General features: G+C 36.7%; 2 protein-coding genes across 2 annotated transcripts in view; both read left to right on the top strand.

Moving 5' to 3' along the window:
- LOC134670015 (GATOR complex protein NPRL2-like) overlaps window positions 1–15,196 on the top strand; it is a 28,410-nt gene extending 13,214 nt beyond the window's left edge. Inside the window, exon 4 of the mRNA XM_063527683.1 lies at window positions 14,940–15,196. Within this exon, the coding sequence (XP_063383753.1) occupies window positions 14,940–15,181 (242 nt within the window). The 3' untranslated portion in view covers window positions 15,182–15,196. The remainder of the gene's footprint in view (window positions 1–14,939) is intronic.
- A 33-nt stretch (window positions 15,197–15,229) lies between these two features.
- The window catches only part of LOC134670016 (GATOR1 complex protein NPRL2-like), a 54,977-nt gene continuing 54,371 nt past the window's right edge, over window positions 15,230–15,835 (top strand). Inside the window, exon 1 of the mRNA XM_063527684.1 lies at window positions 15,230–15,380. Coding sequence (XP_063383754.1) covers window positions 15,255–15,380 — 126 coding nt within the window. The 5' untranslated portion in view covers window positions 15,230–15,254. The remainder of the gene's footprint in view (window positions 15,381–15,835) is intronic.

Genomic DNA, 15,835 nt, shown 5'->3' with positions numbered 1-15,835 from the left:
AATTTTAAAAAAAATCTTTGTCAATAGGCATTAGACGTGCGCGCCGGTCGAAAAAAATCGGGCGGCGGCGCGCCACGAAAAAATCCACGGCGGCGGCGTAACGCCGGCGGCGTGGGATTTTCAACTTTTCAATATACGTATAATGAGAAACCAAGATTAACTCTTAAATCAACAGGAAAAATGTCAAAAAAACTGTGTTACATCGTTTTTTTGGTTTATTGTAGAAATATCATGAAAAAAACATATGTCGGTATGTTGGACGTTGTCAGGATCGGTGTAAATAAAAAGATACGCCGCGTAATGAAAAGACGTCCAGTATTTTGGACGTTGCCGAGTATAGACTACCTACTTTATGTGCATAAGGTTTTTTTTAGTCCAATTCATGTTTTTAAAATAAATATAGAATAATTGCATTTTTTTATTAGAAATACACTTACTGATAATGTCAACTTATGTAATGAATTGAAGTAAAACCTATTATTTTTATAATTTTGGAATAACTTTATAGCTCGTAGGTGGTAAAATTTTACCAGACTTTGTCGTCATTTATTTAACATTAAATCAAACAGCGGGTTAAGGACGACTCACGTTAGACAGGGCCGTGTCCGACCCGGAGCTTCCGGCGCATCGTTTTCTATGGAAAGCATCATGTGATCTCCTGTCATGTCATAGAAAAGTGAGCCCCGGAAGCTCCGGCCCGGACAAGGCACGGTCTAACGCGAGTGTTCCTTTATCCTAGGAAGCAGTAATAGCATGCACTTTTATCAAAATTTTCCTAACAAATTTCTCAAATGAAATCGGGTCTGTCTCTTGATGATGTAATACGGCAATTAATGACTTTTTAAAATGTTTTGAAACACCTAACATCCCTCTATTTAGTTTATTTAAGTACCCCAAAAACTATCAGAAAATTTAATAAATTTACTCTTCGCATACTTGGCAACGTCTAACATATTGGACTTGGCAAAAATGCCGTGTTGTCGATTACAACGGGCAATATACTGGACATTACACTTTTTACACTTGTTTTACCCATAAACAAAAAACATTTTTATGTAAATCATATTGCCACGTAATAAACAGACCAGTCAGTAATAAACAGACCAGTCAGTAACCTATTACACCCACACACGTTACTATTATGTTATTATTATGTTACACGTTATTATTATGTTATTATTATGTGAGTTAAAACCTATTACACGTTTTATTTTAACGCTGCTTATAACAGAAAAAGTAAGGGCAAATCGCCTAGCGTGGTACGGGCATGTGATGCGGAGGGATGAAAGTCATGTGACGAGAAAGGTATTACGAATGAATGTGGAGGGAAGTACGAGGAAAGGAAAACCGAGGAAAAGGTGGATGGACTGTGTGAGAGATGATATGAAACGAATGCAAGTGAATGATGAAATGACGGGCGACAGAGAGGTGTGGAAGAGAAAGACATGCTGCGCCGACCCCAAGTGAATGGGACAAGGGCAAGAGAATGATGATGATTTTAACACTGCTTAATACTGTCATATAAAAAAAATAATGAAATATGGGTAAAATGTCAGTCTGTTGGATGCTTCCTTGCAAGTTCTGCGTTCTGTAGGACTTTGACAAAAAGATTAGTTATGTTCACACTGGTTGCCAATATTTTCTTATATATTCATACTTAAAAATAACATATCATTCAAGTAGTATTAGTAGTAGTAGTAGTTTCCTGTCCTCTTAAGACAGAAGACAAAACAAGACAAGACAGAAGAGTGTGCTTGAGAGGAGGGCTGTGCCCAGCAGTGGGACGTATATACGCTAAATTATTTTATTTTTATTTTAGTAGTTTCCTGGTAGTGTAAGTACGCTACCAGAGGAAAGTAACGCTATGCTTTAATATTTGGTGCAGAATTTTTTTTTGGGATGTCCATTTTAGTGGACGTTATCGATTTTAGGGTTAAAATAAATCAAGCAATGAATTTAAAAAAAAACGGAACAGTCAGAACGCTAAAGCTAGGCTCGTCACACGCGCTTTATGTTCATTGATTTTAAATTTGTACTCTTGTGGGCTTTGTCTCGGCGCGAATTTTAAACTACCGGCGGCGGCGGCGGCGCGCTGACTCCTTATGGCTATAGGCATAGACATAATATATATAGACGGTGTCTCAGCGAGCTGTCACTGTTGCCACTTTTGTTTAATGTACGATTAACAATGAGGCCCACGTTGCTGTAGCCATGTCGATAAAGTCATATCGATAAACTATCGACATTTCTTGCAATTTTAATTTTACTTCAAAGGCTTAACGATACCTAAAATGACCAAAAACGCTTTTATTCTTTATTGTGGTTATCAGATCACAATTTTATAGTCACGCCCCAGCAGGGAACCTAGGGAAAGTTCAGATATTTGATTAAAATACATAAATACCTCCTAAAATAGGTGTTCCGCAGTAATTGAATTATATTATTATATTATAATATATTCATTATCCATTAGCATTTCAATTATGTTTATGTTTAACGAAGATATTGAAGCTTCAATTAATCGCTATTTCGTTCCGCTGTGTAGCGTTTATCGATATATAACATGATTAAAATCGACTTTTCACATCCCTAAAAGAGCACACATATACGCTTTTACGCACACATACACAGCGAGGGACTGTTCTTAATGAACTCCTTCTTTAAGAAACAGCCTCAAAGGAAGTGGACATGGCAAAGCCCCGACACTGTGACTAAAAATGAGATCGACTTCATCATGACGGATAGCAGGCACATATTCAGAGATGTCTCAGTGATCAACAGGTTCAATACCGGATCTGATCACCGACTCCTCCGAGGCTCTCTGAATATCAACTTAAGGCTTGAAAGAAACCGTCTGATGAAGTCCACGCTCCGCCCTAACCCAATCCAAATTATGGCGGGTACCGAGAAGTTCCAGCAGCTTCTCAGGGATAGATTTGTTGCCTTGGAACCCACCAATGACGCTGACGAGACCCTACATAATCTGATCGAAACTCTGAGGGACGAGGGCGTCAAATTCTGCAGAACGCAGCAGACTGGCAAGAAATCCAAACTCTCGGCTGAGACCCTCGGATTGATGACAAAAAGACGGGAAACTACCCAAGCGACTTCGTCGGAGACGTCAGAGCTGAACAAGCGAATAGCGAAGATGGTACGGCGCGACCTTCGGAGCTCCAATACACGCCTCATTGAAGAGGCGATAGAGCAAAACCGAGGGTCCAAAGTATTCACTCAGCAGCTTGGCAGGAGCCACCTGACGAAGCTTAAAACTCGCGACGGGAGGACCGTATTGTCGAAGCCGGATTATCTCCGCCGAGATTGAGGATTTCTATGACCGGTTATATGCTGCACATGCCCCTCATTCCCAACGAGACGATCATGATTCCAGAGCCACCCTGACACGCCATTACACCGACGAACTGCCAGACATCAGTCAAGACGAGATCGTGTTAGCTCTGAGGCAGCTTAAAAATGGAAAAGCCCCCGGTGAGGACGGAATAACATCAGAGCTTTTGAAAGCTGGAGGAACCCCTGTTATACAGGAATTACAGAACCTCTTCAACGCCGTCCTTCACAGTGGGAGAACTCCAAAGGCGTGGAGCGGGAGTTTGGTGGTGCTCTTTTTTAAGAAGGGGGACAAAACCCTCCTTAAAAATTACAGACCCATCTCGCTCCTGAGTCACGTCTATAAGCTGTTCTCACGAGTGGTCACAAACCGTCTCGCCAGGAGACTCGACGAGTTCCAGCCGCCAGAGCAGGCAGGGTTTCGCGGAGGATATGGCACCATAGACCACATTCACACAGTGAGGCAGATTATACAAAAGTGCGAAGAATATAATCAGCCCCTGTGTCTAGCCTTTGTGGACTATGAGAAGGCCTTTGACTCTGTCGAGACCTGGGCTGTTCTGGAATCCTTACAGCGATGCCAAATAGACTATCGTTATATCGAGGTGTTGAGATGTCTCTACGAAGCCGCCACCATGAGTGTCCAAGTACAGGGTCAGCAGTCTAAACCTATCCAATTGCGCAGAGGGGTGAGACAGGGGGATGTTATATCCCCGAAACTGTTCACAAGCGCGTTGGAAGATATGGTTAAGACGCTGGACTGGAAAGGTAAGGGCATTAACATAAACGGCGACTACATCTCACACCTACGATTCGCAGATGACATAGTCATAGTGGCGGAGTCGCTAGAGGAGCTGAACCGGATGCTGGACAGCCTAGCTGCGGCCTCGCGACGCATCGGTCTTGGCATGAATTTGGATAAAACTAAAGTCATGATCAATGGCCACATTGATCCAATACCGATAGTCGTAAATGGCCACCTTCTCGAAATCGTTTCGGAATATACTTACCTCGGGCAGATTCTACAGTTAGGTAAAAACAATTTCGAGAAGGAGGCCAAGAGGAGGATCCAGCTGGGCTGGGCAGCGTTTGGGAAACTACGCCGAGTCTTCTCGTCATCCATACCGCAATGCTTGAAAACAAAAGTTTTCAATCAGTGCGTCCTACCCGTCATGACCTACGGAGCCGAGACATGGACACTCACGGTAGGGTTGGTCCACCAGTTCAAAGTCGCTCAGCGAGCTATGGAGAGAGCTATGCTCGGAGTTTCTCTGAAGGATAAGATTCGTAACGAATACATTCGACAGAGAACCAAAGTTATCGACATAGCTCAAAGAATTAGCAAGCTGAAGTGGCAGTGGGCTGGCCATATCGCACGAAGAACCGACAACCGCTGGGGGAAACGTGTTCTTGAGTGGAGACCGCGACTCGGCAAACGTAGTGTAGGACGCCCTTCGGCCAGGTGGGATGACGATCTGCGAAAGACTGCAGGCAGATGCTGGATGCGGCAAGCTGAAGACAGGGCGCTATGGCGCTCTTTAGGGGAGGGCTATGTCCAGCAGTGGACTAACATAGCCTGATGATGATGATGATGATGATGATGATGACACAGCCTGGGCGCATCAAGAAAGGCAACACTTGATTTGAAGTCCACCTTGTCAACAGTATGGTTGTCCTTTTTTGACAAACGGCATTTTAAAAGAGCGAGGGGAGAGAAATGATACTAGTTGCTGCGTCGTGAAAGAGAACAGAAAAGGTTGGGCCCTTGTCAATAGGCCTCTTTGATAGGCCTTGATTTGAGTCTGGCCGGTAAGAACATAGACAAGACAAAAGTCTGTAATGTCAATGCTGTCATTTAAGTCATTTAACGCCAAAAATATAAATTTTCATATAAAACGATTTATTCACTTGAAATATATTTATTTACCTATTAATTTAAAAATAAAAACTATTCATATGTACGAGCAACATATCTTAATGCGTCTTCGCACAGACTTAGTTAAATTTAAACCGTTGTCGCTCTTCCTTCCTTGCTGTATTATGTATCCGGCAATGGCGACTTCATCAACAATTCTTATCCGGATTATGAAAAGCCCTAATGTGTGTGTGGAAACCGTTGTAGTAAACCAGAAACAGCGATAATTTCAAGGTAAGAAATATATCAATCTTTAAATAAAAATGAGCGTACTAATTACCAAATTCAAATATAATAATTTAATCTTACTATCCCCGTAAGTCCCGCGGACGCTATATCGCGTCCGAAATTATAATCTAAATTCATCATAGATGTAAAACCTCTCATTGTTTACGAGTAAGCTGGTAAATTTAGACCTTAGGAATTAGCGACGTTAGTAATTAGGAAGTTAGATTATATTGTTTAATTTGTGACTATTTTGTTTTAGAAAGTGAATCATGGCTTGAGCGTGAGATAATAATATAATCCTGGCCCGTCATATGATTTCTTGGAAAAAGCTCAAAGGGCACGTATCTGCTGCATATACAGACTAGTTTTCCGGTGACCAAGAACGCTGCGTGGAGCTGTGGAGCAGAAATGTCCGATAACCGGATAGATGTAATAACAACTTGTAACCATTTGCCATATCAATGTATGTATTCATATGTATTGCTCCTAACATATATACACTAATCCTAATAGGAATGAAAATATTTATATCTTAATAATACGTAACTTTTTGTAACCTTTTATATTTGACGAATTTTTTAAATATAGTACCTAATCATTATCTCATAACGTATTTCTTTATTTATTTGTGATATGCTAATTTAAGAGCCCAACAACGTGCACACTAGCACCACTGCTAAAATAAATAATCGTGATTATTTAAGTTAAATTTAAATTTTACAGGTATTTAAAAAAAGTGGCCGCTACTGACTGTATTGTGTATTTAAGTACCTTTTGAATACATCAAACTAGTTTTTATGTTGCTGGATTCGTCAATTTATGAGCTCAAAACAAAAACGGCCGCTTTAGTTTTGAACGGGTAGGTTGACGAATCCAGTAATATAAAAATTAGTTTAATGCATTCAGCACTGGCGCTAGTGTGCACGTTGATGGGCCAAAAAAAAATACAAAAAGAAATTCCCTCTCCGGGATTCGAACCCAGGACCATTAGCTTCCTGAACTGGATTACTGCCAATACCCGCTAGGGGCGCTAGGCTAAACGGGTTGTCAATTCTAATTACAATGGTATCCTACCGAGCGCTAGTAGTATAAACGAACTTTTGAAGGGGACATTTTTTTGTATGGAGTTATCGTTCTTCTCCTAGTGAGTATTATATTCTTTGAGCAAGACTCGTTTCAATCATAGAGGTAAAAAAAAGAGCAAAAATAGCGGATTTTTTTGCACAGTGTCAATTATAGAGGTCTTAAGTTGCGATGTGGTCAATTCTAGAGGCAAAATTACGAAAAGCACTAAAATCTAAATTGCAATTATAGAGGTTCCAAAATTTGAATTATAGAGGCCTTTTGGTCTCAAGGGACCGGGACCGGACTTTTGGTTGCAATTATTGAGGTTTTCCATTTATGCAGGTTCCAATTAACCAGGTTTCACTGTATATGCAGGTATCAGATGATCATATTTGCGCCTCAACATCATGTTGTTTTCACCTAACCTTTACATGCCAGTTGTGGAGCAAAGCAATATTTATGAATATAATAGAAAAGTCATATACCATGTTTTACTTTTCATCATGACTATTCCGGTCTAATAGACAGAAATATTCTATTTTTTACTAAGAATATACAAGTATTATATTAATTTTATTAGTTATGGAACAAAATACACACAAATAATCTCTACTGACTCTAATAAAACGGGAACGTATTAATATCAACATACTTATGTTAGACACTCGAGTTAATAAACAAGTGATAAGCGGTGTGATAATAGGCCAGACAGGCAAAATTACATACCTACGAGATAGCCGAGTTGTGCCTAGCAACCGCATATTGATACACACACTTATTCATAATACATATAACCGGTCAAACAAGTTTGTCAGAACAAAAGGCGCAAAATTCAAATTTTCTATGGGACGTTAACCCGTCGAGCCTATACATTTTTTTTATTAGTCGCTCTTTATTACTGGCGGAAATGGCTTGACAGACTATATCTATGTATGTATACCAATCCCTATTACAGTGGTACCTCGATAGCACGAATCTGAAGGAAAACGGTGAAAATATTACGAACTTTTTACCGTTTTCCTTCAGATGGGAGGTGTTCTTTATTCTTTATTCATAAAATTGATAACGAGTTTTCATCTTATAGTGGATAACGAGGATCTTACAGGTTTAAAGAGGATTTTAAGTTTATTGGTCGAAGATTTATTCGTCTTAAAGAGGTGTTGAGTTACAGAGGTAAAATGAGTGAAAATATTTATTATTAGTATTAGAAAAGTAATTACCTATACAAGCTGTAAAAGCTTAAACAAACACGGTGTCGTCATCAATTTATTAACTGTATCGTGTCAAAACGGACTTTAATGAGTTTTTAAATGCTAGTGATCAGGGTGATCACTTATAAAGTAAACTCTTTATTGTACGGAAGAAAGGTACATCAGCGAGAACATAAATATAGTACAAGGGCGAACTTATCCCTAAGAGTCTCTTCCAGTTAACCTATAGGTACCTAAGGAATAATAAAGTAAGAGCTAAACCTAGAGCTATAATTATATAATATTAAATCACCAGTTAATCTGCACTTAAGTACTAAAAGTGGCTATCAGCTTTTCGTGATATCTAAATCTATTAATCTAACGCAAATTCTATTTGTTTTCAGACTGATATGAATAGAATAGGATAGGAGGTCTGCCAGGTCCCTGGGATTAGGTTTTAAGTAATTTTGAATTTAATCTCATACAAGTTCAATCAGATTATTAATTTGCTTCTTTCAAACGGATTGATTATGCTTTGGCCAGATCGGATGCGAATCAAATTATACGATCACACTATAATACCAATACTTGATTGGCCTCCCGAGATATACTAATTAATAGATGATGCTGCCAAGAACAAGGTCGATTTGATTATGAAAAATTTACTTCAGTGTTGTTTTGATACGCTCAGCTCTTTTATTGAGGAACCGTTCTTAAAATAACTGTTGAATCATGTTGATTCAAAAACGTCAATGCGAATATCTGTCGAGGTCTGTCTGTGGGGTAGACGAGTTCTCGAGTGGAGACCGCGAATCGGCAAACGTAGCGTAGGATGCCCTCAGACTAGATGGAGCGATAACCTTCGCGAGGCGGCTGGCAAGAGCTGGATCAGAGTTGCCGCAAATCGTGTTCAATGGCGTGCAATAGAGAGGCTTATGTCCAATAGTGGACGAGAGTAGGCTGATGATGATGATGATGAATATCTGTCGTTGGTGCCAATTTTCCAGTGTTGGCAAAATATCAATTCGAATTGACGATTGACGATTGAGGATTGACCGATCAATTCGAATTGACGATTGACGATTGACGAAACTAATTCTAAATCTACTGATTGAAGATTGACGATTACTAATCGTTAATTCGAATTGACCGGTCAATCCTCAATCGTCAATTCGGATTGACGATTACTTTGTATGTACACCTAATGTCCTTTTTATTTAGGCCATTTTTTGAAACTGACCAAATGCGTTCCGAAGCGGTGTCCGAGTTTACCAAAGGTTCCGAAATATGTTTCTGACGGCATTATGAAGGATGTCCTTTTTGGAACATTTTCGGGACTTTCCTTGAAATTAACCGATAGCGTTCAAAATCGATATATGAGATGCCCAAAGGTTTCGAAACTTGTTTCCGAGGGAAATATTGAGAGATGCCCTTTTTTGGGACATTTCTAGAAATTACCCGATTGCGTTTAAAATCGATATCTGAGGTAGCCAGAGGTTTCTAAACATCTTTTCGACTGCAATATTGAAAGGTGTCCTGTTTCGGGACATTTTAGTGACATTTTTTTAAAGTGACTGCTTGCATTCAAAATCGATATCTGAGGTGCAAAACATGGTTTCAATGGCAATATTTAGATTCTACCAGGGACAGGAACCGGTTACCTTAACCGGGGTTTTTCATAGAGTTATTTTAGAAGCGGTTGTAAAAACCCCTACCATAACGGTAACCGTCTGATAAGGTAACACTTTGATTCGGTAACCGTATCAGATACGGTTAACCTCTGTTACCGGTAACCGAAATAAAAACCAAGTCTATTCAGTTACCTCATTATAAAGTTTTTGACCAGTTCAAACGATTGTAATCTTTACGCACACTTAAATTCAAGTTGTTATTGAATAACCGAGGTTGGCATGAGCGATCTATGAAGCCTCCAGCATAAACAAGTTTTTTTGCCGTTCCTCTGTTTATCTTTATATCTACCTGTGTGGTGTGTTCTTATTATAAATCTTATTATATTATAAATAAAATAATTAAAATAAATAAAGTAAAAGAAATAAATAATGTAAATAAAATAAATAAAAGTAAATAATTAATATAAATAAAATACAAAATAAATAAATAAAATACAAAATAAATAAATAAAGTAAATAAAATAAATAAAGTAAATAAAGTAAATAAAATAAATAAAATAAATAAAATAAATAAAATAAATAAAATAAATAAAATAAATAAAGTAAATAAAGTAAATAAAGTAAATAAAGTAAATAAAGTAAATAAAGTAAATAAAATAAATAAAATAAATAAAATAAATAAAATAAATAAAATAAATAAAATAAATAAAATAAATAAAATAAATAAATAAATAAAATAAATAAAATAAATAAAATAAATAAAATAAATAAAATAAATAAAATAAATAAAATAAATAAAATAAATAAAATAAATAAAATAAATAAAATAAATAAAATAAATAAAATAAATAAAATAAATAAAATAAATAAAATAAATAAAATAAATAAAATAAATAAAATAAATAAAATAAATAAAATAAATAAAATAAATAAAATAAATAAAATAAATAAAATAAATAAAATAAATAAAATAAATAAAATAAATAAAATAAATAAAATAAATAAAATAAATAAAATAAATAAAATAAATAAAATAAATAAAATAAATAAAATAAATAAAATAAATAAAATAAATAAAATAAATAAAATAAATAAAATAAATAAAATAAATAAAATAAATAAAATAAATAAAATAAATAAAATAAATAAAATAAATAAAATAAATAAAATAAATAAAATAAATAAAATAAATAAAATAAATAAAATAAATAAAATAAATAAAATAAATAAAATAAATAAAATAAATAAAATAAATAAAATAAATAAAATAAATAAAATAAATAAAATAAATAAAATAAATAAAATAAATAAAATAAATAAAATAAATAAAATAAATAAAATAAATAAAATAAATCAATACTGACATCAGGAACATGTTTTCGAACCTCTGGGAACCTCAGATATCGAATTTAAGTCCAGTACAGTAAGTAAGTCCCAAAAACTTACACCTTTGAAAAGTAATCTTAGGGACTATGGTTAATCTAGATTGAGAATTGATTTAATCCGAATTGAGGATTGATGCGTTAATTCAAATTGATTCAATCGGATTAACGCGTCAATCAGAATTGATTCAATTCGAATTGATCAATCCGGATTGATCAATTCGGATTGACGCGTCAATTCGATTGATCAATCCGGATTGATTTAGTTCAGATTGATGCCAACACTGCAATTTTCTATATTCTATATCAGCGGTCGGCATCCAGCGCGGCCCGCCAACCTCTCGTTTGCGGCCCGCGAGCCTCCCTGGCTATTTTGTATGTAGTACTTACGATCGACAATGTCTGCTAAAGTCACAAATATTACCAAAGTGCGGCCCGCGTCATCTTCGTTAACTACTATCATATGACTGTGGCCCTTGGCTGCTAAAAGGTTGCCGACCGCTGTTCTATATAATGTGAAATGGTTTGAAAATTACTCATTAATAAAAAACTCACGTAGCAGGTTTTTCCCGCTTCGTAGCAAAACCTTTCATCGTAAATTCGTAACTACGAGTATTTTGTGGTGTTGAGTTACTTCTATAGGGTTCCGTATTCAAGGGGTAAAAACGGGACCCTATTACTAAGACTTCGCTGTCCGTCTGTCTGTCTGTCACCAGGCTGTATCTCATGAACCGTGATAGTTAAACAGTTGAAATTGTCACAGAATTTGTGTACTAAATAATAAATACTAAAAACAGAATAAAATAAATATTTAATTGGGGCTCCCATACAACAAACGTGATTTTGCGTGCGTGAGTCCGACTCGCACTTGGCTGGTTTTTCTGGAAACAGAAAGTACTAGTTTTAATAACAAAACTTCCGTGAGACACAGACATATTAAATATATTAAAAACGGGTCACTGACGTATTTTAAGTCGAAAAACGCTCGACATGTCAACTTAAAATACGTGAGTGACCCGTTTTTAATATATTTAATAAGTACTAGTTTATTGATTATTGAACTGACGGAATTAACTAAACTCACGTGTTTTTAGTCAATCACGTAACCGTCAAATTAGCTTAATCTTAGTATGTCTCATGATAGTCATGATACATAGTCGAATCGATGACGGAATTGTGATTTATGTAACTAAACTAAGGCAAACTAATGAAATCAAATTGTAGAATGACAATTGTTTTAGCATGGTCCGCAGCGCTAAATAAATATTACAGATAAACAATTTACTTATAGAAAATATACATTAATCATTAAACAGGTAGCAAATAAGAAGAAACAAACTAAATAAACGTTTGCGGTTTTTGTAAAATGGAGTAGAAAGTTCCAAGCATTTGTGCATTTTGTGTGGAAACTTCTCTGATCTTGTTTTCCTTAATGATGTGAAATTGTATACGTAGATTACGGAATAATGAACGATTCTTGTGAAATTTACAACAAAGTTGTCCTAACGAGGCCCGAGGGTGGCCAAACACTCCAAACCGGGCCAAAGGACAGATGAGAATTAAATCCAATATAATTTCTTTGTTGTCCAGAATCATTAATCAAAATAATTCAATTAGGAAAGTAGAAAATGAGGTTTGTCTTAAGCGAAGCGCCCACGTAGCGTGGCACTGCTTCGCTTCGCTTCACAGCCAATAAATTGGCAAAGACAATAATTTAAATAGTACAACTTTCTAGAGACGCAGACGTATTATTTATAGACATAAATCAAAACGGGTCACTACTTATTTTAAGTCGAAGGTTGCTCGATATGTTTCGCTCCATGGTCTTCAACGAGAACACGCGCGTCGTCCTATCCTTTGAGTGCAAATCTGCAAATGTTTACTTAATGTGTTAAAATAGAATTAGTCACGCGAATCGCGTAGGGTCTGCATTAGGTACTTAATTTTTTTTACTAGCCTATGTGTGTGTCTTGCTGGGCAAAGGCCTCCCCTGTCCCTTTCCAATCCTCCCTGTCCCTTTCCAACCCTCCCTATGTACTCCCTTACAGTCAAGTTCAAGTGTAACTATACATATGGGTGCAGTCATCGTACTCAAAAATATGTCCCATAGCTCTTCTGTCAGCGAATTAAGAACTATGGGACATATTTTTGAGTAAGTTGTATGCACCCATATTTTTACACTTGGCTGTAGGTACTATATTAACATAAAATGTTTTTGCTACTATTTTTTTTTCAAGTTACGCGTTATTGCAGTTATTAGTTTAACTGGCACTAGTGACTGTGGAACAAATAAACTAGTATTTTTTATGGTCTTAAAACATGCTACATTAACCTTGTGTTTATTTATTTATTTATTTATTTAAACTTTATTGCACAAAAGAAAACTTATCGTACAAAAGGCGGACTTAATGCCAAGAGCATTCTCTACCAGTCAACCTTAAGGCAAAGCAGAGAGATTGTGGGCGGTGCAACTGCTAACTACTACTAACAAAATTTAATATAAGAACACACATAATTACACTGAAGGTTGACTTACAAGAGATTTATTACTTATTACCGTACCTATTCGAAGTACGGTATAATAGCAATGGAGTTTTTTGGAACTTATGTACGAAACATCATAATACATGTAGCATTCTATCGGAAAGGGGGCCCTTTTCACATTATGCACATGAAGCATATATCTTATGACGTATTTAATATTTTAACAGTCACTTTTCTGTGACGTTTAATCCCGATGTGACCTAGTTTTCACTCGTTCGGAAGTTCAAATTTAACTAATATCTTCGTTCAGGTGCGATTTTTATTTCATTTTTAGGGTTCCGTAGCCAAATGGCAAAAAACGGAACCCTTATAGATTCGTCATGTCTGTCTGTCTGTCTGTCTGTCTGTCTGTCCGTCCGTATGTCACAGCCACTTTGTTCCGAAACTATAAGCACTATACTGTTGAAACTTGGTAAGTAGATGTATTCTGTGAACCGCATTAAGATTTTCATACAAAAATAGAAAAAAAACAATAAATTTTTAGGGTTCCCCATACATAGAACTGAAACTCAAAAAAAATTTTTTCATCAAACCCATACGTGTGGGGTATCTATGGATAGGTCTTTAAAAATGATATTGAGGTTTCTAATATCATTTTCTTCTAAACTGAATAGTTTGCGCGAGAGACATTTCCAAAGTTGTAAAATGTGTGTCCCCCCCCCTGTAACTTCTAAAATAAGAGTATGATAAAACTAAAAAAAATATATGATGTACATTACCATACAAACTTCCACCGAAAATTGGTTTGAACAAGATTTGGTAAGTAGTTTTTTTTTAATACGTCACAAACCGTAAACCGCAATTTTATTGTGTTACTTGCTGTTACGGAACCCTTCATGGGCGAGTCCGACTCGCACTTGGCCGCTTTTTTAAGTTGTAAGGCAAAATAGTTTTACAAATGGAAATAAACACTTATCTAAACCCAACCAAAAAGGAAACATTTGACTTGTAGACCACAGTTGCAGTACTGGACTAAAGTTGGGAGGTTTTACTGTAGCAAGTGTATCAACTCACAATAAATAAAATGTTTAACCTTGTAAAAGGTATGTTACATACATTACGTTACACATACGGCAATAAAATAAAGAATGTCTTAGATTAGTTTTTGACGTAAGTGCCGATAAACACGATGCGAGACTTTGTTTACTTACTTATTTATAAAGTAAGGGATATATTTTTTAATAACAAAACTTCCGTGAGACACAGATTTATTAGGTATTAAATATATTAATAACGGGTCATTCACAAATTTAAAGTCGAAACGTCGTATTTTAAGCATTTTTCGACTTAAAATACGTGAGTGACCCGTTTTTAACATATTTAGAGTCTGTGCAGAAACATAAGAGTCGTGGAATGTATTACCATACAATTTTTTTTTTAAATTATGAATGGGCTTACTCAGTCCACGACTCTTCTCTTTCCGCGGATACTCTATTAAGGGATGTAATTTTTAAGTTGAAATACGATCGAAATACAGACAAGTATTATGACAGGACAGACGGTGCTTGAAATATCACTTAATACTAATGAAGAGTACTGTCGAGGTATTAAATATCCCAGTCCCAACCCGTACGTAAATTCTGTTTGTATACGAGTATGATATATAATACCTAAGTATTATAGTGGATTGTTGTTACAGTGGGCACAACAACGACGCACCTCACCGTGGTGAGGGTGAACAGCGATCCATCGCCAGTGAAGGACCATCAGGTGCCCGTGTTCCTGTACAGTAGACAGAGCTTCGTCGCGGACCAATGGGACCTCACCACCAATCAGGTGAGAATAGTTCTTACAGTGGGCGTAACAATGACACCTCACCGTGGTGAGGGTGAACAGCGACCCCGTGAAGCACCATCAAGTACCCGTGTTCCTGTACATTAGACAGAGCTTCGTCGCGGACCAGTGGGACCTCACCACCAATCAGGTAAGAATAGTTCTTACAGTGGGCGTAACAATGACTCACCTCACCGTGGTGAGGGTGAACAGCGATCCATCGCCAGTGAAGGACCATCAGGTGCCCGTGTTCCTGTACAGTAGACAGAGCTTCGTCGCGGACCAGTGGGACCTCACCACCAATCAGGTAAGAATAGTTCTTACAGTGGGCGTAACAAAGACTACGAGTATAATAATGTTTGAAAGCGACAGGGCCTCACCACCCAATATTGACAGACTGATCAACGCCACTTAGCAGTGAACTTTGAACTATGAAACTTCCCGTACAGATTTAGCGAACATCTTAACGGCGACAGACGGTTTGATGTGCAAACAACCCTTAATCTCACTTCACAGCACCCTTGCGGCCGTTTAAGTAGTACAGTTGCAGAATTGCGGTAATTTCTGCTTAAAGGTTATTTGGTAAGTCGCTCGTCTCAGCAAAAGTGTAAAGATTCGTGAGCACGAATTGTCATAATACATATAAGGCGACACTCGATTAATAGATCTGTTGTTACCTAGCGGCTTCACAGTTACGCGCCTATGTGACATCTACCTACGCCAGTCTATTTATGGATAATACTATAATCAATTATAATGGCA

This window comes from Cydia fagiglandana, chromosome 13, assembly GCF_963556715.1.
Source record: "Cydia fagiglandana chromosome 13, ilCydFagi1.1, whole genome shotgun sequence".
Classification (NCBI taxonomy): domain Eukaryota; kingdom Metazoa; phylum Arthropoda; class Insecta; order Lepidoptera; family Tortricidae; genus Cydia; species Cydia fagiglandana.
The sequence above is the reverse complement of the archived record's forward strand: the minus strand, read 5'-3'. Positions and strand labels throughout refer to the sequence as shown.